At 42.4% G+C, this 23,868-nt stretch overlaps 1 protein-coding gene across 6 annotated transcripts in view; it reads left to right on the top strand.

Annotated features, from left to right (window-relative positions):
• Nucleotides 1–23,868, top strand: part of ARHGAP22 (Rho GTPase activating protein 22) — a 206,958-nt gene that overhangs the window by 69,183 nt on the left and 113,907 nt on the right. For all 6 annotated transcript variants that reach the window (XM_019730133.2, XM_019730136.2, XM_074337242.1 and 3 more), the window contains one exon: nucleotides 4,884–5,083. In XM_019730133.2, coding sequence (XP_019585692.2) covers nucleotides 4,884–5,083 — 200 coding nt within the window. The remainder of the gene's footprint in view (nucleotides 1–4,883; nucleotides 5,084–23,868) is intronic.

Here is a 23,868-nt window from a genome sequence, read left to right as displayed (position 1 = left end):
GTCTTGTTCTGGGGGGTAGGCCTGTATTGCTATGAATTTCCCTCTTAAAACTGCGGTGGCTGTGTCCCATAGATTTTTGTGTTGCTGTGTTTTCATTTTCATTTGTCTCAAGGTATCTTTGGATTTCCTCCTTGGTCTCTTTGTTAACCCATTCATTGTTTAGTAGCTAGTTATTTAGCCTCCATGTGTTTGTGTGTTTTTCAGTTTTCTTCTTGTAATTGTTTTGCACCATTGTAGTCAGAGAAGATACTTGATATGATTTCAGTCTTCTTAAATTTACTAAGACTTGTTTTGTGGCTTAACATGTGGTCTATCTGGCAAAGGTCCTATGTTTACTTGAAATGAGTATATATGCTGCTTTTCGTTAGTGAAAAGTCTTAAAAATATCAATTAAGACCATCTGGTCTAATGTGTCATTTAAGGCTGGTTTCCTTGTTGATTTTTTGTCTGCATGATATATCCATTGATGTCAATGGGGTGTTAAAGTCACCTGCTATGACTGTATTACTGTCAATCTCTACATTTACGCCCATAAATATTTGCTTCATATATTTAGATGCTTCTATGTTGGATGCATAGATGATTGTGAGAGTTATAAACTCTAGTTGGATTGACCTCTTTATCATTATGAAATGCCCTTCTTTGTCTCTTGTTACAACCCTTGTTTTGAAGTCTATTTTGTCTGATGTAAGTATTGTTACCCCAGATTTTTTCAGTTTTCATTTGTGTGAAATATCTTTTTCCATCCCTGTACTTTCAGTCTGTATGTGTTATTCAATCTGGAGTGGGTCACTGGTAGGCATCATATGTACAGGGTTTTTTTTTGTTTTTTTTCATTCAGCCCCCCTTATGTCTTTGATCGGAACATTTAGTCCATTTACATTTAAAGTAATTATTGACAGGTATATAGTTGCTGCTATTTTATTGTTTTCTGATTGCTTTGTAGTTCTCTGTCCCTTTCTTATTCTCTTGCTCTCTTCTCTTGTATGTCAATAATTTTCTATAGTGTCATATTGGATTACTTTGTCTTTATTTCTTGCATATTGCTTATAGATTTTTGGTTTGTTGTTACCATGTGCTTCATATATACCAAGCTATGTCTGTAGCAGTCTATTTTAAGTTGATGGTCACTTACGTTCAAACACCTTCTAAGATCACTACAATTTTTAATCACTTCCTCCACATTTATGTTTTTGTCATTTTTTTTACTTCTTTTGTGTGTGTATTTGTGTGTATTCTTTAATTTATTGTTGAATTACACATGATCTCCTACTTTCATCTTTTAATCTTTGTACTAATTTTATAGCTGGTTGATCCACTGCTTTTATTAAGTATTTGCCTTTATCAGTGAGAATTTTTTTCTTTCGTATAATTTCTTATTCATATTTTTTTTTCTTTTTAAAGAAGTTCCTTGAACAATTCTTGTAATGCTGCTTTAATGATATTGAACTCCTGTAGAACTCCTTTATCTTTTTCTTATCTGGAAAGGTCTATACCTCTTCTTCAATTATAAATGATAGCTTTGCTGGATAGAGGACTCTTGGTTGTAGGTCTTTACCTTTCATCACTTTGAATATTTTGTGCCAATTCCTTCTGACTTGCAAAGTTTTATAGGCCCGCTGACAGTTTTGTGGGAGCTCTCTCGCACATTAGTAGCTGCTTTTCTTTTGCTACTTTTAAGATTCTCTCTTTGTCTTTAACCTTTAACATTTTAATTATGATGTATCTTGGTATGGACCTCTTTGGGTTCATCCTGTTTGGTACTCTCTGTGCCTCCTGGACTTGTATGTCTATTTCCTTTGCCAGGTTAGGGAATTTTTCCATCATTATTTCTTCAAATAGGTTTTCAGTTCCTTGCTGTCCCTCTTCTCCTTCAGGTACCCCTATGATGCACAAATGTTGGTATGCTTGATAGTGTCCCAAAGGTCCCTTAAACTATCCTTAGTTTATTTTGGATTATTTTTTCTTTTTGCTGTTTCTGTTGGGTGTTTTCTGCTACCTCATCATCCAGAATGTGATTTGATCCTTTGCTTCATTCAATCTGCTTTTGATTCCCTCTAATATAGTCATCATTCCAATTATTGTATTCTTCATTTCTGACTGGTTGTTTTCCTGTTTTCTATCTCCATTTTTATGTTTTCTATCTCTTTGTTAAAGTTCTCACTGCATTCATCTATTCTTTCCCCAAGTTCATTGAGCATCCTCATAACCAGCTTTTTGAATTCTGCATTAGGTAGATTGCTTGTCTTCATTTTCTTTAGTTTTTTATTTCTGGAGTTTTGTCCTGTTCTTTCACTAGAGCCATGTTTCTTTGTTTCCTTACTTAGGCTGTCTCCCTGTATATGTTTTTATATATTAGGTAGATCTGCTTTATCTCCTGGTCTTGGCAGAGTGGCCTCATGTAGTAGGTGTCCTGTAGGGCTCAGTGGTACAGTCTCCCTGGTCACCTGAGCTGGGTGCTCCAGGGTGTCACTTGTGTGGGTTGTGTGTGCCCTCCTGTTGTAGTTGAGCCTTGATTGCTGTTAGCACTTCAGTGGGTGGGATTGACCCTAACACTGGCTGGCTGTAAAGACTGGCCATGATTACAGCAGATGAGCTGTTGTACAGGGGCTGACCCATGGAGTGAGAGTCTTTTTAGTGGAGCTCTGGTGCCTATTGAGTCCACCTTTTGGATGTATCATTGTGGAACTGGTTGGGTGGTGCTCTGATGTGGCCTGGCCACGAGGTTTGTTTGTTTCTGGAGCCAATTGTGAGGGGCTCCTATGCAAGTCAGTTTTAACCCCAACTTGTGCTAGATTTGGGTCTGTCTAGTAAAAGCTACAACGTGATCTATAGTTCCTTGTGCTGGGCTTGGTGGTGCTTGGAAGAAGCTATTCTGTGAACTGAGGCTGGCTGCCACTATTGTTGGGCTTAGGACCCTTTGATGGGCACCATGATGTGAGCTGAGGCTAGTTTCCACTTGTGCTGGGTTTCTGGCCACTTAATTGAGTCTATGTTCTAAGACAAGACTTGCCACAGCTTATGCCAGGCTTGGGCTACTGTCATGCAGGGTGTCATGTGGGGTCTCTGGTCCCACTCCTCACATAAGAACGCAGGACATAGTTAGGCCAAAAAGGAACACCCACGGAGCCATAGATTTGGGAGTCATACCCACTATAGTCTCGCTGGCAGCTGGGTTGGAGACACAGGAAGCAGGAGCCACACGATCCACAACCCGCCGTTAGCTTCTCTGCCAAGCAACCAACCCCACTTGTTAACTGCAATCCACCATGCTAACTGCAATTCACGCTTGCTAGCTCAGCCACCATCTTCTTGCCAGACCCTATTTTGCTGCTAGCATAGCCATGGCAGTTATATTAGTGGGCAATGGCTCACTGGTTACAGCTGATGGCCAACTAGCCACAGCTGACTGCCATCCAATCACAGTTGATGGCCATTTATTACCCGAGTGAGCACCTTTCCATGTGAGGCCGAGAGCCTGGAAACTGCACTCCTTGCTCTGTCCCCACAGCTACCTAATGGGAGTTACAATGCCACTGGAGACCGGTCACCACTTGCACCGGGCTTCAGGTAGTTAAGCAAGAGTACAGTGAACACTGAGGCAAGATGCTGCTTTTGGGGTGTTTGTGGACCTTTCTGAGATTTTAGGAAACTCCACAGTGAAAGCTGAGGCAGGCTGCTAGTGTGGAGGACCTGCTAGAAGAAGTTCAGCCTGGCATGCCAGTTGGGTGTGGCAGAGTCTCAGGGAATCACCAGGGTGGGGCAAGTGGTGTGACTTAGGTTAATGGAGAGCTCAGATTTGACAACAACCTGTGCCTGCTGGCTGAGTCGGGGAAGGGCTCAACAAAGGAACAATGGCACCTGCCAGCACTTTCATCCCAACCCCTGCCCCTCCAGCCCTCTACCTGAAGCTAGTCAATTTAGTTCCTCCCCATATATTCATGGTGCTTTTTGAGCTACTGCCCCCACACTGGAGCTCAGAGTTAGTGAGTTTCTGAGACAATGAGTCTGTGCATGGGCCCTTTAAGACCTACAGTACCAAGGTCTCCAGCAGTCTTCCATCTCATTTGGACGCAATCCCAGCTGGTTTTCACAGCCAGATGTTATGCAGACTCTTTTTCCCAGCACTAGTATCCTGGACTAGGGAGCCTGGTGTGGGACTGGGAACTATTACTTCTCTAGGGAGGACCTAAGCAGCCACGATATCCCTCCTGATTCTGAATCACCACACCATGTGTGAGGGGCCTGCCTATTCCTTATCTTCACCCTTCCTACCAGTCTTGATGTGGCTTCTTCTTTATATCCTTAGCTATAGGACTTCTATTCAGCTAGTCTTCATGTGGTTCTCAATGATAGTTGTTTTATAATTTAGTTATAATTTTGAAGTGGTTGTGGGAGGAATCGAGCACAGTGTTTACCTACTCTGCCATCATCACTTGGAAGTCTTATGTTTCTTTTTTCACTGCTTTATCCCCAGCACCTGGAACAGTGCTGATGCTTAGTAGGTCCTCAATAAGTAGTTGTTGAATGAATAAATCAATGAACCGTGAACAAATGGAAGAATAGATATGTGTATTCATGGGTGAACGCATGCATGGATGCATGAGTGGATGAACAAACCTGGGGAAGTGGAGAACCTAGGATCCCAGAGACATAGCAGGAACTAACCGGGCAGACAGGCTATATACCTACCCCAGGTGAATAGAATAAACTTAGGCTGTTGCTGCTGAGGTGCTTCAGCCTATGCCCCTTTGAACCCAAGGGGAAAGTATGCCAAGCATGATCATGCACTGGTCACAGGGCAGCCGGGATGCCAGGATGGGACATGGACTGACAACAGGCATGCATCCTTCCTGCTCACTGTATGTGTTCTTGACTTCCAGCTCGCTCCAAAAGTCTGGTGATGGGGGAGCAGACTCGGAGCCCCGGGCGGCTGCCCTGCCCCCGCAAGCTGGGCCCTGTGCTGAAGGCGGGCTGGCTGAAGAAGCAGAGGAGCATCATGAAGAACTGGCAGCAGCGCTGGTTTGTGCTGCGTGGGGATCAGCTTTTCTACTACAAGGACAAAGATGAGACCAAGCCCCAGGTGAGAAGCGCATGGTCTGTGGTGGGCATCCCGGGGGACTCCAAGGGAAGGTTAACTGTGCCCAGGAGATCCTCTCACGACCTCCATCCCTCAAGTCCCCAAGCCACTGACGCCACTCAGAGTGACACTTCACCAGGGTTTCCAAAGTAATTTTTGTTCTCAGCCCCTATGTTCCTGGTGTCACAGCCTATTATACTCAAACATATCCACAGCTTCAGTAATGAACATGTTTCCTTATGAGGTTGATAGATAGCACCTGTGCACAGCTTGAGAAAACAAATCTTCCCTGTGCTCTTTTCAGCCTCTTTGTGCTTCTAAGGAGACACAGGTACACATATTTCATTACTTCCATTGTCCAGTGAAATGGGTATCTAGATAAATCTAACTTACAACTGAAATCTGGCTCCCTGTGAAACCCTTGTATCGGATGCCTCTGCCTCTCAGTGGTTGCTGTTTCCACCAGCACTGTAACAGCCACCTCAGGTGCTTAACACATCCGCCTTTCCACCCAAATGACATGAAGTTCATTCACTCAGAGCTCGTCGCCTCACTCTGCTGTGGTGTGGCCTGGTCACTGTTGGACTGTGCACACGCCATGATGATGTGCTGCCTTCCAAGGCAGCTGGGCTTGCAGGCTTGGGCAATCTAGTCCTTGTCATGGGATTCAGAGAAAGAAAGGACATCTGGGAGCGGCCCTCATTTCTCTTGGGAAAAGTAGACTCATCCCAAAGGATGCTCCTAGTCACTGCTCCAGATAGAAAGAAAAGAAAGATCCCTTATCTGAGGTTAAGTGTCATAAAGCCTTGGTGGGCGGAGCCTGTGCTCATCTCAGCAGTTCTCGCAGTGCGGGGATGGGGTCTGGGGGACTCAGAGGGTGCTCAACAATGGACAAGGGGGCAGGAGTGATGGGCAAGGTGGGAGGAGGTACCTGAGCACAGGTACCTGGAACATCAGTGAGAAAATGCCTCCGAACTTTACCGCTCTTTCAATCCCTCTGAGTATACCAAGAGGAAGGTGTCAGTTTGGTGCTAGCATGTCTTTAACTCTTCTCCAATACTTGGGATCTTCTGTTACAAAAAATTAGAGGGTGGTGGGGGAAAGCAGGCCTCATCTCAGAGCCTTCAGTGACAGCAGTAATTCACTACAAGAGAGTAACTTTGTCTTCCCTGTGTTTATTTTAATGGTTAACTTCTGTTTATGGAAAGAAATGCTGGTTTCCATTCATGAGAGTGATAGCACATTTTCCTTCCTGAAATATATCTAAGTTAAAAATAAAATGTGTCGCACAGCACTGTGAATGGACTTAATGCCATTGACCTGTACACTTAAACATGGTTAACATGGTAAATTCTATATTATGTATATTTTACCACAGTAAAGAATATAATAAGTGAGACTGCTTAAGGAAAACTTTTACATAAATAATAGTAGAAATAAGAGGTGGGTATGACAAAAATCAGGAAGGTGAATATAAATAAACTAAACTTTAGCAAACCTTGATCTTGTCCGGCTTCCCTGGTTTTATAAGGAATGGAAACAAGCCCCAGAGAGGCATCAGATCTCAGAAAGGATCCAGCATCTCCCAAGAGATGGCTGCATCATGCCCAGGGCTCCTCTTTTGGCTTTCTGAGACTGGCTGACACTCCCAGCTCCTGTTGGGACATTATTCATTCCCATCATTCACCTAGCAGAGCCTGAGTGCATGGCCGCTGCAGTTGCACAGGTCCCCAATCTCAAGGAGACTGTTAGTCAGATGTGACTTCTTTAGCTTATATTGTATGATCTCAAACCTGCATGCCTGCTGGCAAAATAGCCCACAAACTTCCATTTAATTGCATGAACCACATGTAATGGACTAATTCTCAATATCTGGTTCTAGAAAAATGTGCCCTGCTTACTGTTTACAGTGACAGACGTGCCCAGGCAGTCAGCACCCTCCTGACAGATGGCCTGTCATCTGTCTAGCAGATGTAATTGTCCACAGCAGGGATGTCCAGCCACCCTTGATGCTACCCAGAGCTCATAACACATGCTAAGGACCTCTCTCGGTCCACACTCTTGTTCTCTCTCCAAAGCCGTCCCCCTTCTCACCAGCGGGAGAGTCAGCAGAAGACATAGAGCGTAGAGATGGAGGAAGAGGAAATGACTTGCATAAGTTCAGATGGAACGAGTAGGCGAAGGTGCTTTCAAACAGAGCCTGCGAGTGCCCCTGTCCCTCCAGCTTTTCCCAGGGTATGTCCCTGATAGTCTCCAGCAGATACTTGCAGTTTCCCTAATAGAGGATTCCAGGTATTTTTCTTCTTAGTGGTTTTAGCTTCTGCTTGAAATATTTCCTGGGCCATGGAACTCCTGCCACATTCTATATTGAACAGCCTGGTCCATTTCCACTGTTTGAGGACTCACTTTAAGTATGCTTATACCAGTTCTTTACTTTTGAGTTTCTTGGCTTTGAATAGACATGGAATAGAAGCGAAATGAAAAGTGTAACTTCCAAAACATACAAGTAAGACAGAAAAAAAATGTAACAAGTTAAATGTGATCATTTCAACAAATGGGAAGAAAATGAGGGGAAAGGAAAATAAAAAAGAGAGAGAGACAAATAGAAAATGAAAAATAAATAAATTAGATAGCAAGGAATACGTACAAACATTTCAGTTGTCATAGTAAATGTCAGATTCATCTGTCTCTTAAAAGACAGAAAGTGAAAATGAAAAATTGGCTTTCAAAAGGATAGAGCAATAAACAAAAAGGTTGAAAAACAAAGCAATGGACAAAAAAAGTAAGCCAGCAAATGCAAGCAAAAAGAAAGTAGACTTAGCAACATCAAAACCAAATAAAATTGAATTCAAAGTCATAAGAGCAAAAGAGAAATATTTCATAAGAAAAATAACAACCAGCCAAGAAAACAGAAACAGCTGTGAACTTTTATGCTCTTAATACATAGCTTCGAAGGATACACAAAGAAAAATAATACTCATTGTTCTCGATCTTTTTCAAAAGTTTTTCCAAAAAGTGACATGGAGACACATTCATTAACAATAGTGCAAAAAGAAAACAGACTTAGAAATTAAGAACAAAATGAAAGAGTGAGGGTGTGCATGCGAGAGAGAGAGAGAGAGAGAGAGAGAGAGAGAGAGAGAGAGAGATCTATACAAGCAGAAATAAAAGACAAACACACTTCATAATACCTCCTAAATTAATAAGAAAATCCAAACTTAAATTCAAACTTCCAGTTAAGGATGACAGATTTAAAAACCACCAAACCCAGTAAAGAGCAGTAAAGCCGTGTTTTGAAGTTGTAACTACACCTAGGTGGAAAGGACAGGAGGGGAAGCAGCAGCAACATCTGGATGCTACAAAACAGATGGACCGAGGCAGCTAATTCAGCAGACATGGGAGAACTAAATTCCAGGCCAGCACTAGGGAGAGCACAAAAGTCAATGGACAACCTCCAGACGTCTCAGATCTATGCCCCGTGTGGCTGGTGCAGCCAAGGAGATTTAAAAATCACTTTGAGAACAGGCTGGGTTTTGTTTTGATTTTTTCCAGAGAATAAGTGATGGGAAGCATGGTAGTGGGAGAGAAGATTGATTTGAAGTTTAATTTAATTTAGAGTAAAAGCTTGGAATTGGGAGGAGGAAAGACAAGATGGATGGGAAAGCAGATGCACTTCTAGGAGTGACCATTAATATCGGACAATCAGAAACCAGAACTCTTTAAGAATGAGGAAACCACAGGGGAGGAAAGAGAGGCCATCTGACCCCGGAGCTTGAAGGTCACAAACAATGTTTGAGCCTGGAGTCAGTCATCCCTTTCCTCAGGCTGTTGTTTCCCAAACTTGGACATCGGAGAAAAAACAGTGCTGTCATGAACTGGTTCTTTGGGTCCTTGTTCCTCGAGAAGGTGCCTGCATTGTCTCCATTTTTCAGATGAGGGAATTGGAGGGCTGGCATTAGGCCGGGGTTAATGGGTATGCTACCACAGCACCTGAAGTCTGACGAAGTGCGTGACGATGCTGCTTATCGTCTGCCCACAGAACCTCATAACTCTGCTTTATTGTGGTGGGTCAGGCTCTCCCATCGTGGCCCTTATCTCCGCATTATCTGGGGCCATAATTAACATGCCTCAGCCTCATCAGAGTCCAACCTGTGTGACAGATGCTCTTTCACCTATAGACCGCATCAATTCAACTCAGCTGGAGTTGATTTAGCAAACACTAACTGAGCACCCTTCAGAAATTATAAACTGTCACTCAAACCAGCCAAGAAGTCATTATTATTATTATTATTATCCTGTTGATATTGCTACTGTTCTTTTACAACACTTAGTTTAATGTCTGTTCTCCATTCTAAATAGTAAACTTCATTCAGGTGGGAACTCACTCTATCTTTTTTTAACATAAAGTGTCTTTTAATTAAAGTATAGTTGACAGACAATATTATATTAGTTTCAGGTGTACAACATAGTCATTTGACATTTATATACCTTACAAAGTGATCACCACAAGTCTAGCAACCATCTGACACCGTACAAAATTATTACGATATTGACTATATTCCTTATGCTGTACATTACATCCCTGTGACTAATTTATGTTATAACTGTAAGTTTGTACCTCTTAATCCCCTTCACCTTTTTTGTCCATACCTCTGCTGCCGAACCCTCTAGCAACTATCAGTTTGTTCTCCGTATCTACAGTCTGTTTTGATTTATTTGTTCATTTGTTTAGTTTTTTAGATTGCACATATAAGTGAAATGATACAGTATTTGTCTTTCTCTGACTTATTTCATTTAGTGTAATATTCTCTAGGTCCATCCATGTGTCATAAATGGCAAGATGTCATTCTTTTTTATAGCTGAGTAATATTCCATTGTATATATGTACCAGATCTTCTTTATCCATTCAACCATCAGTGGACACCAAGGTTGCTTCCATATCTTGGCTGTTGTAAATAATGCTGCGGTGAACATAGGGGTGCACATGTCGTTTTGAATTAGTTGTTTTGTTTTCTTAGGATACACACCCAGAACTGGAATTGCTCAATTGTATGGTAGTTCTATTTTTAAATTTTTGAGACTTCATAATGATTTCCATAGTGGCTGCTCCAATTTACAATCCCACCAGCAGTGCACAAGGGTTCCCTTTCCTCTACATCCTCGCCAATACTTGTTGTTTCTTGTCTTTTTGATGATAGCCATTCAGACAGTTGTGAGGTGAGGTATCATTTTGGTTTTTACCTGCATATTCCTGATGGTTAGTGAAGTTGAGCATCTTCTCATGTGTCTGTTCATCATCACCATGTCTTTTTTGGAGAAATGTCTATTTAGGTCTTCTGCCCATTTTTGAATTGCATTGTTTGTTTTTTTGATGTTGAATTGTATGAGTTCTTTATATATTTTGGATATTAATCCCTTATCAGATATATCATTTACAAATATCTTCTCCCGTTCAGTAGGTTGCTGTTTCATTTTGTTGATGGATTCCTTTGTTGTGTAAAATCTTTTTTGTCTAATGTAGTCCCATTTGTTTATTTTGTTGACCTTGCCCGAGGAGACACATCCAAAAATATATTTCTAAGAATGATGTCCAAGAGTTTACTGCCTATGTTTTCTTCTAGGAATCTTTATGGTTTCAGGTCTTACTTTTAAGTCTTTAATCCATTTGAATTTATTTTTGAGGTCTTACCTTTAAGTCTTTAATCCATTTTGGATAAGAAAGTGGTCCAGCTTTATTTTTTTGCAGGTAGCTGTCCAGTTTTTCCAGCACTAGTTATTCAAGACTTTTCCCCATTGTATATTTTTGCCTACTTTGTTGTTAATTTTATTGATTATATAAGCATGGATTTATTTCTGGGTTCTCTATTCTGTTCCATTGATCTATGTGTGTTTTTGTGCCAGTACCGTACTGTTTTGATTACTATAACCTTGTAGTAGAGTTTGAAATCAGGGAGAGTGAGGTCTCCAACTTCAATTTCATTTACTTCTGGTCTGGTCTTTATTATTTTCTTCCTTTTACTAACTTTGGGTTTTAATTGTTCTTTTTCTAGTTCCTTTAGGTGTAAGATTAGATTATTTGAGATTTTTCTTATTCTTGAGTTAGGCCTGTATTACTATAAACTTCCCCTTTAGAACGCTTTTTGCTATGTCCCATAGATTTTGCAACATTGTTTCCATTTTCATTTGTCTCCAGTATTTTTTAATTTTCTCTGATTTCTTCACAGACCCATTTGCTATTTAATAGCATGTTGTTCAGCCTCCATGTGTGTTTTTCCCAGTTTTCCTCTTGTAAGTGATTTCTGGTTTCATGAAAACCATGTTCTGGTTTCAGAAAACATGCTTGATATGATTTCAATCTTCTTAAATTTATTGAGACTTGTTTTGTGGCTTTACATGTGATGCATCCTGGAGAATGTTCATGTGCACTTGAAAAAAAATGTGTATTCTACTGTTTTTGGATGGAATGTTCTGTACATCTCTATTAAGTCCATCTGATCTAATAGGTCACTTAAGGCTAATGTTTCCTGGTTGATTTCCTCTGGGTGATCTATCCATTGATGTAAGTGGGGTATTTAAATCTCCTACTATTGTTGTATTACTGTCAATCTTTCCATTTATGTCTGTTAATATTTACTATATGTATTTAGGTGCTCCTATGTTGGGTGCATACATATTTACAAGTATTATATCCTCTTGTTGGATTGATTCCTTTATCATTATGTCATACCCTTGTCTCTTGTTACAGTCTTTGTTTTAAAGTCTATATTTTGTCTAAGTATTGTTACCCAACTTTCGTTTCATTTTCCGTCCCTTCACTTTCAGTCTGTGCGTCTTTAGATCTGAAGCAGGTCTCTTGTAGGCAGCATATGTGTGCATTTTGTTTTCTTATACATTCAGCCACCCTATGTCTTTTGAATGGAGCACTCAGTCCATTTACATTTAAAGTAATTATTGATACTTATATACTTATTGCCATTTTTGTTTTCATGCTGGTTGGTCTACTACCTTTACTATGTTTACTTTTAGTAGTGAGTTTCTTTTCTTGCATATATTTTCTTATCTCTAGTTTTAGCCTTTTCTTTTCTGCCTGAAGAATTCCCTTTAACATTTCTTGTAATGTTGGTTTAATGGTGATTAACTCTTTTAGCTTTTGCTTGTCTGGGAAACTGTCTCCTTTAATTCTGAATGATAACCTTGCTGGGTGGAGTATCCTGGGTTGTAGGTTTTTCCTTATATTATGTTGAATATATCATGCTACTCCCTTCTGGCTGAAAAGTTTCTGCTGAAAAATCAACTGACAGTCTTATGGAGGTTCCCTTGTATGTAACTAGTTGTTTTTCTCTTTCTGCTTTTAAGATTCTGTCTTTATCTTCAACTTTTGTTATTTTAATTATGCTGTGTCTTGGTGTAGGTCCATTTGGGTTCATCTTGTTTGGGACTCTCTGTGCTTCTTGAACTTGGATGTCTCTTTCCTTTACCAGATTTGGGAAGTTTTTAGCCATTGTTTCTTCAAACAGATTTTCTGTTCCTTTCTCTCAATCTTCTCCTTCGAGGACCCCTATGATGAGAATGTTTACACACTTGATGTTGTCTCAGAGGTCTCCTATGCTATCCTCATTTTTTTTATTTATTTGTTTGTTTGTTTGTTTATTTTTAGCTCTTCCAATTGGGTGATTGCCACTATCCTGTCTTCCCAGTTGCTGATCCATTCTTCTGTGTCATCTGATCTGCTGTTGATTCCCTCTAGTATACTTTTCATTTCAGTTGTTATATTCTTCAGTTCTGATTGGTTCTTTTTTATATTATTTATGTCTTTGTTGAAGTTCTCACTGAGTTGACCCACTGTTTTGCAGAGTTTGATGAGCATCTTTATGACTATCACTTTTAACTCTTTACCTAGTAGACAGCTTACCTCGATTTTGTTTAGTTCTTTTTCTGGGGTTTTGTATTGTTTTTCTTTTTTTTTCTTTGTTTGAAACATATTTTCTTGTCTCCTCATTTTGCTTGTTTGTTTCTATGTATGAGGTAGATCAGCTACATCTCCTGATCTCGAAAAAGTGGCCTTATGTAGAAGGTGTCCTGTGGGGCCCAGTAGTACTATCCCCCCAGTCACCAGAGGAGGTGCTCGAGAGGAATTCCCTGTGTGGACTAGTATGGCCTCTTGTTGTGGCTGGGACACAACTACTACAGATGCACTGGCAGACAAAGCTGGTCCCTGATCCTGCTGGCTTTGAGGCTTAGCCACAACTGTTGTGGGTACACTGGTGTGCAGGGCAGCTCCCCCCACCCCAGTGCAGCTAGCTGGTGGGTTTGACTGCAACTGCTGCTGGTGTGCAGGATGGGCCTCCAGTGTGGCTGACTGCGAGGCCCAGCCTCAACTGTTGCAGACACACTGCTGTGCACTGGTGCTGACTGAGACTGCCCGCCATCTGTGGAAGGGCAAGGACTGCTTTGGGGGGGGCACCAGTGCCAGCTGAGGCCACCTAACTAGATGTGGCAGAGCAGGAGCCACTTTGGAGGGGTGCCAGCTGGGGTGGGTCCTCAGGGAAATGCCACCATAGAGTGAACAGTGTTAGCAAGGCTAATGAAGAACATCAGAAGTGGTGCCTGCCAGTGTCAGACCAGATAGGATGAAGGACAGCAAAGAAAGGGAAAAATGGCACCCACCAGCACTCCGTCTCTGGTGAAAGTTCCAACAGATCCCTGCCCCTCAAGCACACACCCTAAAATTAGTCAGTGTATCACCTTCACATATAACCCAGGTACTTTTCAAATTGATGCCTCTGCTCTGGGACCTAGAAAGAGCCCAACCTTGGTTTCCTACAGCCCTTTGCTCTTCCAAATGGGTGATTGCCACCTGGCTCTTCTAGATGTAAGTCCTGATGGTTTTCAAAGCTACATGTTATGAGGCTCCTCTTCCTGGTGCAGGTCCCCCAGGCTTGGACTCAGACCCCTCACTCTTTAGGGAGGACCTCCAAGGTTGTAATATCCCTCCCACATGAGGAGTTGGGGGGTAGGATGGGTCCTGACTAGATTAACTCTCTGCCTTTCCTACCCATCTCAGGGTGGTTTTCTTTATGTCTTTAGTTGTAGAAACTCTGTTGTGCTAGTCTTCATGTCATTCTCAGAGATACCTGTTCTATATGTAGTTGTAGTTTTGGTGTCAATGAGAGAAGCTGAGTTCAGGATCTTCCTATTACACCATCTTGAACCCAAAGCCAGGAGCCTTGTTCTTGAATGCCATTTTAGCTTGTCCGTGAAATGTTGTTTCTTGCAATTGGGGCACAGTCTTCGTGTCTCCAGATCACTGTGACACTGTCAGTTTATCTTATCATTTCTCTTTTCCCACCACCTAGCACAGTGCCTGACACAAAATTGATGCTCAGTAATATCTGATGCTTATATGAATAATTGAATGGATGGATGAATGAATGAATGATTGAATGAATGAAAAATAAATATGTTGAATGAATGGGTGAACACTGACCCAGCCTTGTGTTAGATCCTCAGTGGGAAAATATTTCATTGTTTTTGTAAAGTGCCTGATGGTTTTGTTGTTTTTGTAAAGTGCAAAAAATTGTGATGGTTGGCAAGGAGTTTATTGGACTGCCTTCCTCTATTAGAATGTAAGTGCATTAAGGTCAGGATTTTGTCTCTTTTATTTGCCTCTGTGTTTCCAGTGTCCAGAACGTGCCTAACATGTAGTAGAAGTTCAATAGATACTTGTTGAACAAATATTCGCTGTTTCCTTTGAGCCTCACAACCACCTTATAAGGGCAGATAAAATTAATTTCCATTGTACAGATGGAGAAAGTGATACTTAGGAAGGTGGAATGGAAGCTTGCATACTATAATGGAAAGAAAATAATACTTAGAATCAGGGAACCTGGTTCAAATCTCATCTATACCATCTATCAGCTATAGATTTGGGCCTGTGCTCCCACTTTTGGTGTGGCATTCTGGGACTCCACTGCACTAGAGGTTGGACAAATGGAGGTTGGTGGTGGTGCTGTTGTCAATGCTTTTAGAGAGAAGATTCGTGTAATCCTTGGAATGGAATCTAAATAGAATACCTCCAAGAAGCATAAGAAGGCTTCTAAAATAAAATGAGAAATGCCGGTGACAAATTAAAAAAGCAGGGATCCCCCAAACCTGAGGAGCTCCCTGAAAGCAGCCCTGTGTGTGGCCTGCATTAAGGTTTTCAATTAGGAGTCCAGGCCAGTGCCTGTCAGGATTGCCGTGGACACCTGGTGTCTGGACCTAGCAAGTCATTTTACAGACTCCCTCATATAGAGAAAAATGGCAGATTTCTGGATTTTGGCTTCACTGCTTACTGGCTAGCAACCAGAAAATGTATTTCCCTCTCTGATCCTAGTTTCCTCTTTATGAGATGAGAATAACTACACCTACCGTATAGGACTGCCATGAGAGTAAGGTTTTATAAGCAATACCCTAGTGGCATTTCCTTCCCTCTGGATGAAACTGTGTACAAAATGAAGTTTTAGCAAATCTTCCAGCTCAGTCAAGCAAGAGGTATCTAGGTGGCATGCAGCATGGCCCTGATCTTGGCTCTGCCTTATTTCATGGGGTTGAATCTAAAAGCTAACACATGCATTGTGAGCCAGGCATGCTTCTAAGTGCTTTGCATGTTTTAATTTCCTGTAATTCTCACAGCAACTCTACAAGATATGTCATTGTCTCTGAGGATGGCCACCACCCATTCCTCCCCTTCCTACACAAATGCACCCCCCTCCTCCCAATAAGAAGTGGAGTCTATTTCCCATCCTCTGCACCTGAACTGCCCTTGTGACTATTTGACTAATTGAAGGAGACAGAAGTGATGCTGTGTAAGTTCCAGGTTTGGTCTTTGAGACGCCAAGGAGTTTCTGCTTTTGCTCTGGGAAGCTGCTGCTATGCTGTAAGTATGCTTAGGTGGACCAAAGAATGATGAGGAAACATGTGGAGGAGAGAGACCACATGGCCCAGACAAACGAATGAGGTCTTCTTGGACCTTCTAGCTCATTCCAACCACCAGCTGAATGCAGCTGAGTGAGTGACTCTGGACCATGCCAGGTGGAGAAGAACTGCCAGTTGAGCCCTGCCTAAATATCTGGGACCCATAATCATGAGAAATAATGAAAAAAAATCACTGTGTTTTAAGCCACTAAGTTTTGGGGTGGTTTGTTACACAGCAATAGATGACTAAAACAACTTAGAAGTGATTGTTATCTCCTCTGTCCAGACAAGGAAACTGAGGCACAGAGAGGTCAAATGACTCGCCTGAGATAACATAAATCTAGTAAGCACTAGGGCCAAGGTCCAAAACTAAACAATCTGACTGCAGAATCCATTCTCTTAATCATTACGCTATTGTGTGTTGTTTTTGATGACATTGAAAAACCAAACCACGCTTAGCAAATTTACAGAGCTTGAGGGACAGCAAAGGAGGAAAACAGCATTGAGATTCAAAATCTTGACAGGCTGGTTTCATGGGAAATTGTTAAGATAAAATATGAAATGCTCCCATTGGTTCCAAAAATTACTTGATTCCATAGAATTGAGAGACCTAGATTTAAGAGTAGGTTGAAGGAGGTTGAGTTAAGAGTTTTAATTAATTGAAAGTTCAATGCAGACTAACAGTGAGATGTAATTGCCAGAAAAGCTACTGAAGTCTGTGGGTTATGTTGAGAGGCATAGACATTACAACAAGGGAAGGGAAGCCCCACTGAGCTCTGCCATGGTCAGATCAGGTCACAACTAGAGAACGAAAGTCTCATAAGACACCACATTTTCAGGGTGGCAGGATGATGAGGGGTCTGAACTCCTGTCCACATGAAGGACAAACTGAATACATCATCCGGTGAAGAGAAATCTTGGGAAGGGCAGGCACTGCATCCTCATATGAACAAGACTATATTCTGTGACCTTCCAGATGCTGTAGCCAGGGCAAATGGAATTGCACTAAGGCCACCATGCCACCATACGTGAGGAACACTCTTTCCAGAGTAGTAGTCTGCTTGGCAGGTGGGAGCTCCAGTCCCGAATGTTGGGCCCACCGAGGACAGACCATTAGTTCACTAAGTGGCTTTGAGGGGAGTCAGTCGTTAGGTAGAACATTGGCCAGAGATGGTGTCGAAGTGCCCTTTCAACTCTCAAAGCCAAGAGGTCAGTGGAGCCCTTATACGGCAAGGAAGACTGGAGGACCAATAACTAGAGTCAGCTAAACCACCGTGGTTTTCAGAAGTTCCATTCTAGATGAGTAAGACATGAGGCTGAAGAAGCAGGAGAGCTCTGGGAATCTTGCCAGAGCAGAGCAGATTCCCAGAATTCCTGCTGTCGGTGCCACTTGTGGACTCAGGCGGCCATTTTGTGCAGAGCTCAAGTTGTGGCACCTGACAAAGATCTTTGTGGGGACACAGTTGGCAGCAAGAGAGCTGATGGATACAGACCTTGATGACATGGGTCTTTGCAGCTGTTCACATTTGGCTTAGTGAACTTGCTCCTGACTTCCTGAGGAGTCCTGAAGAGCCTGACGTCACTTCCTTCTCTGTACTTTCCACCTGCAAATCTCTGTCCACAGAACAGTAAGTGACAAGTTTACCTCCCTAGCTGTTACCACAGATCTTGGTGCAGCAAATTCCAGCCAATCTAGCTGCACTCAGAAGGAACAGGCATGAGTGTGAGGGAGAGGCAGACCACACAGGCCCGCCCCACTTGCCACCTCAGGATACCTCAGCAGCTGTTGAGCAGCTGTCCACAGCACATTAGAAATCAGCATGAGTTGATTAGGGACTGATATTAATATTGCCATTAGTCTTGCAGAACTGAAAATGAAATGATAAATGTTTTCTTGTTTAAAATGTCTTTGGGGGCAACTTCAAATGCTTCTTTTGTGAAGAATTACTCATTTAAGTCTTATGGAAAGAGAGTCATCATTTATTTAGGTTCAAATATCAGAATTTATGGCTTTTTTTAAAAAGGGGTGTTTTATATTTTTGCAGATATTTGAGAAATATAAACTCTCCACTATTAAACAGATAAAGATGAAAGTTCTAGTCAAGTTATTTTAAATCAAATAGAACTTCATTTACTAAATTCAAATCGGCAGTAGAAGCCAACATGTTTTTAAACAATTTTTAAACAATATTTAGTTAAAATAGTTTTTGTTCATGTGGCATGTCAGGGAAAAATATAAAATTAAAGTAATCATCCCAAAATACGTGTTTTGAAGCTTATCTTGCACCATCCACCAGTGGTTCTGAAAGTAGGCCCCTAGAATGATAACATCAGCAATATCTTATGAATACCTACAACTAATTATTATATGCATCATTTGCCACTGATATAGGGAAAGAAACCAAGTTGCTAGGAGTCCTGATAACACACTCAAGAATTTATAAATCACAAGTCAAGTTGCCCCCGAATTCTTTTGCACCGGGTGTCACTGCCTACAACGTGGGTCTTCACCTTCTAAAAACAAATTTTGTGTTTCCTTTGGTGTCGCTGGCTGTTCATGTAAATGTAATCAGCTTCTCTCAGAACCTGCTAATTTCAGTCAGCTTACTGTACTTAAATGTCTCCACTTATAACAGATCAATTGTTTGGCTGCCATTTGAACCCAGTTAATTTATAGTAATAGCTGGAAGACTGGTTGGTAAATTACTAGTTTTATCAGTTACTAGGCAGAAAAATGAATCGAATGACATTGAGGCAGCAAGGAAAACATTTTATTCATTAGATGAGCATAACTTACTTTTAATTATATTTGGGGCATTCTAGCTCCTTAATACATTAGTAGAAGACTGAGTTACTGTTTATCAGCAAAATGGAGGTGATTTGGGGGAGCTGCTGTGGGACCAGTGCCTTGCGTGGTCTGCTGAGCATGATGGCTACAGGCTTTGCGGAGGATCACAAGGTATGCCTTCCTCAGCAGAACACAGCATGTGCCTCTTGACAACAGTCGGCTCAGCAGGTCAGCCTGGCACAGGTCAGTGCAAAAGAATCTATACCATGCCTCTCAGACGAGCCTGTTCTCAACTACATGGCATGCCCCATTCCCAGCGGCACCATAGAACCCACAGCACAGCACTAGTTGCAGCGCTTCGCTTGTAGCATTAAGACAGAACCAAACCAATTCCAGCTGAGGGAGGGCCCCTGCCATCTAAGGCGAGCCCACAGACCCAGCACCAACGTGTCTCAACAGTGTGTATTCTGAGCAGGAACAGGCTTCTGAGGGAGTGTGCTCTGAGGCTCAGGCCGGCCTGAGCAGGCAGGGTGAGCCTCCAGGAGGAACGGCCTGTTCATCATGGCGGAGACGGCTGGAAGCTGTGCAGCCCCAGAAACATGGCAAGACGACCCATGCACGAGCAGGCCTGTGGTCTGTGCCGCAAACCTCGGGCTGTGGAGATGCCCTGTGTCCCCCTGATCTCCTCACGGTGTGGAGTAGGGGCCAGGCAGCATGGCCCACCAAGGGTTCCCTATTCTGGAGAAACAGCAGAGCCTTCTCCAAACCCTCCAGGCAGGCTCTGAAGAGCCAAGGGCACGGTGAGTCTCAATGTGGGCAGAAATCAATACCCACATCTTCCTGAGTCCTGGGTCAGAAAAGATACTGGGAAGAAGTGTGTAGCCAGTGAAGACCTCGCCCCTCTAGCCAGCTCCAAGCACATGCGCTCTGTGGGCTGGTTCCCTTCTGCATACCCCTGCCCTCCACTGTAGTGACCAACACAACCACCAAACTCTGAAGGCGCCAGAGGGATTAGGCTTATCTCAGCTTTTCCCTTAACTCCTCCACCTGGAACACCAGGTACTTTGAGGAGGCAAAGAAGCCGCCTTAGACTATTCAGTCCAGTGAGCCAAGGAGAAAGAGCAGTCATTTTCACACTCCACAACCTCCCAGGGTAGTCTAGATCGGGATCCTGGAGGGACACGGAACTAACTGAAGGGAAATCCAGGACCACAGGAAGGGGACCCAACCACCCTCTGGGGTTTGGGAGAGGCTCTGCCCAGGCCCCAGGCTTAGAGCAGCAAGTCTGTCCCAGGCCCCAGCGGGCTGGGTGGCCCTGCCGATGAGGGATTCGGGCTGTGGCCAGCTGCGGCAGTACGAGAAGGTGCAGGAAGCTGGTGCTCAGACCCCAAAGCCCCTGCTTTTTGCAGGGCACAGTGCTGTTCCTCCAACACTCTGCCCCAAGGGGCATGGCTCACATGCTGACAGGTTCTCTAGACACCAAGTGTAGCCCAAGACACAGTGGGAAGGCAGACCATGGAGCGTCCCAAGGGCATTTGGAGTGCACTGAAGTCTGTCAGGAGAAGCTTCAGGACAAAGTCCTAAACAAAGGATGAGGCTGACACATGACTCATCTCAACTCCTAACGAAGGGAGAGTCCTCAACCAAGAGACAATTTGTCACCAACTTTAGGCTGCCTTTTTAATATCTACGTTTTGGACAGTAATGGACCATGGTTACAGGCTTTCGTGATAAGGAAGAGGGAGGATGTTTCTGTACTTGGCAGTGAACTTCATTCTGATCTGTTATTTAAAATTTGGAGCGGTTCAGTTCCTGGTTGGGTGTCAGAGGCTAAAGCTTTTTAAGATTGATCTGAGACCATAATCAGAATTATAGGAGATAAGGAACCCTGAGTGATTACTTTTTAAAATGTGTCTGCAATTTTCCAAGAGGCTCCCAGTGGAAAATCTTATCATGCCACTTGCTAAGAAGCATTTCAGAAGTTGGTTCTTCAGACAGTCTCCCTCTACACAAGGTGAAAAATGGACTTTCCAGAGAGCCAGGCTTTGATCTGGTTGGAGAGAGAGCGGAATTAAGCATGAAGATCTCAGAACTATCCCAAACCCCGAAACTCAGATGTGTGGGACAAGTACAGGCATCCCGGCCCTGCAGAAGGTCCCCAGGGGATTGCCACCACAAGCCAGGAAGGAGGAACCCCGCCCTCCACCTTCCTGGAGACTCCTGCATCTACATCCTACCTTATTTTGTGGCACAAGCGATGGTATTGTTGGCAGAGGGGGGTGTTTCTAGAAACAAATCAAATAAACCAATATAGTGGTCAGAATAGGTTCTAAGAGAATAATTATGACAAGTATTCATATTCATCCAGCCTTTAGCACTTACAGAGCACCAGCTCAGGCAGCCCAGTGAGGAATGAAGCCCACTGGTTAATATCCTCATTTTCATAGTGAGAAAATCAGGCCTCCATCCTGGACCTGCTTGAGTCCCACCTAAGTTACAATGGCACCCTAATTACAAACCCCTATAATTATTTTTTAAAATATAATACACACATACACACACACATTTGGAATATATATATATATTCCAACTCCCGTAAAATGGTCATAAGCGGACTCTATTCCTTGGCTCTGTAATAATTCACAAACCATAACAACAGCACTTACTCTCGCCAGGTGCTAAACCCCATGCTGTCAGGGCATTAGTTCATGAAATCCTCAAAACATACTACATTACAGAGGAAGAAACTGAGGCTCGCCCAAGTGCACAGGCATTGACTAACGGCCCCGTCTGAGCCCGAGCCCAGTCCTAAGCTCTCACTAATGACGCCTCCACCGTGCTGCCTTCCTGGGTGCGTGCTACAGCCCAGCCCCATTCCAGGTCCTCTGCTCACTCTCTGCCCTTTGGTTCCCAGAGGATCCCATTGAACACAGAGGGAACTGAGACTGAGTGAGGCAAACTTGTCTAAACACTTAGCTTACTCTCGATAAGCAGTGGAGTCAGGATGAAACCAGATCTGTCTGAAGCTAGCACCTGAGAGCTTTCATGGCTGCTCCCCATCATCTCAGACTAAGATGTAGTTGTTGCTTAGTTCTTCACAACTTGGGTAAGTTCTGAGTGTGAGTCATCTGAATGGAGACGAGTGAACAGAAATCTTTGTCATTGTTATTATTGCTACTCTCAGTTTCCCTTGACAGAGCTCTCCAGACAATCAGCACCCTGGGAGTTGTCCCCAGAGGGTTCAGTCCTTGCCAAACATGCTACGTCAGCCTCGCGGGGCCTGTGTGCTCTCTGGTTAGAGACCTTGGAAAGTAATTTTCACTGAAAGTGAAGAGGCCTGCCACTCCAAATGTTTGCAGAAGGGAGAGGAGAGGGAAAGTCTCTCTCCTTTGCCTGGGAGTGATAGATGGGCACTCTGGGCTGCAGAAAGGCTGGCCTGGCGCTTGACACTTTAAGTGGGGGAGCATTCAGTCGGGGAGTGACAATGGAAAGATGGCAAGAGCCCATTACTCAGGCACTGGCCATGCCCCATGAATTAGCTAACTACCTTTATATATATATATATATATATATATATATATATATATATATATATATATATATATATACTTTTATGTTAAATTTTCTTATTTTAATGCACATGTTTCTTATTTTAATGCACATGTTAGGGCAAAACATAAAAGCTACCTCAGTGCTCCCACCATTCTCTCCCAAAGTGTAAGCTTTCTGTGCCATTTCTATGTATTTATGTGTAACTTGTGGGTTCTTGAGTGAGGGCAGTAACAGAAGTTGGGATGAGATCATACTAAAATCATTCTCTAGACTCCTCTTATTTTAACATTTCAGCTTAGAAGCCTTTTGTATTTACTTCATTCTGATGTGGCTGTGCCAGAAATTATTTAACCACTCCCTAAGTCATGGGCAAGGAAGTTGGTTTCCATTTTTTCTGGTAGAGAAAGATGCTACTGTGAACATCGTTATATATATTGTTGTGTATTTGTCTTTCCTTGGAACAAATTCATTCTCAAAATTCAACACTAGATTAAACAATATTTCATTTTCAAATTTTAGACATTGCAAAATTGCTTTCAAAAGGTTTTATCCAATTATCGTCATTCAAAAGTTTATGAGAATGCCCGTTTCTGCTTGCTCTCCCCAATATTAGATAGCAGTCCTTTTAAATTAAGAATCTCATGACTTGTTTATTGACCATTTGTATTTCTTCTACTAATTTCTTGTTACTAACCTTTATCCACTTTTCTATTGGGTTCTTTGTCTTTTATTTTAATAATACATTTTATTTAACCCAACATATCCAAAACTATCATTTGAATACGTAAGCAATATAAAATTATCAATGAGATATTTTACATTCCTTTTTATATTATGTCTTTGAAATCCACTTACAGCAATCTCAATTTGGACATAAAGTCTTCATCAAAAATACTTGGTCTGTATTTGGATTTCATGAAATTTACATTTGAAGAAGCAGATTCACACACCCAAATTGTTCCAAATATACTGTGTGTGATAGGCAGAATAATGGTCCCCAAAAGATGTCCATGACCTGGGAATCTGTGAATATTATTCTATTCAAGAAGAATTAAGGTTGCACATGGGATCATGTTTGCTAATCAGCTGACCTTAACATGAATAAATTATCCTGGATTATCCAGGTGGATCCAATATAATCACAAGGGTCCTTTAGAGTGGGAAAGGGAGGCAGGAGAGGAGCTTGGCACCAGAGAGCAATTTCAAGATGCAGTGCTGCTGGCTTTAGAGAAAGGGGCCAGGAGCCAAACAATGCAGGCAGCCTCTAGATGCTAGAAAAAGCTGGGAAACATCTCCCCTGAGTTCCAGGAGGAACACAGCCCTGCCAGCTCTTGACTGCAGCCCAGTAAGGCTCATTTCAGACTTCTGCCCTCCAGTACTGTAAGAAAATAAGTTTTTGTTGTTTTAAGCCTCTAAATCGGTGGTAATTTGTTAGGAAACAAATATATATATTGAAAAATATATAACAAATATATATTATATATGTTAATAT

Source organism: Rhinolophus sinicus, linkage group LG07 (assembly GCF_036562045.2).
Source record: "Rhinolophus sinicus isolate RSC01 linkage group LG07, ASM3656204v1, whole genome shotgun sequence".
NCBI classification, from domain to species: domain Eukaryota; kingdom Metazoa; phylum Chordata; class Mammalia; order Chiroptera; family Rhinolophidae; genus Rhinolophus; species Rhinolophus sinicus.
The sequence above is the reverse complement of the archived record's forward strand: the minus strand, read 5'-3'. Positions and strand labels throughout refer to the sequence as shown.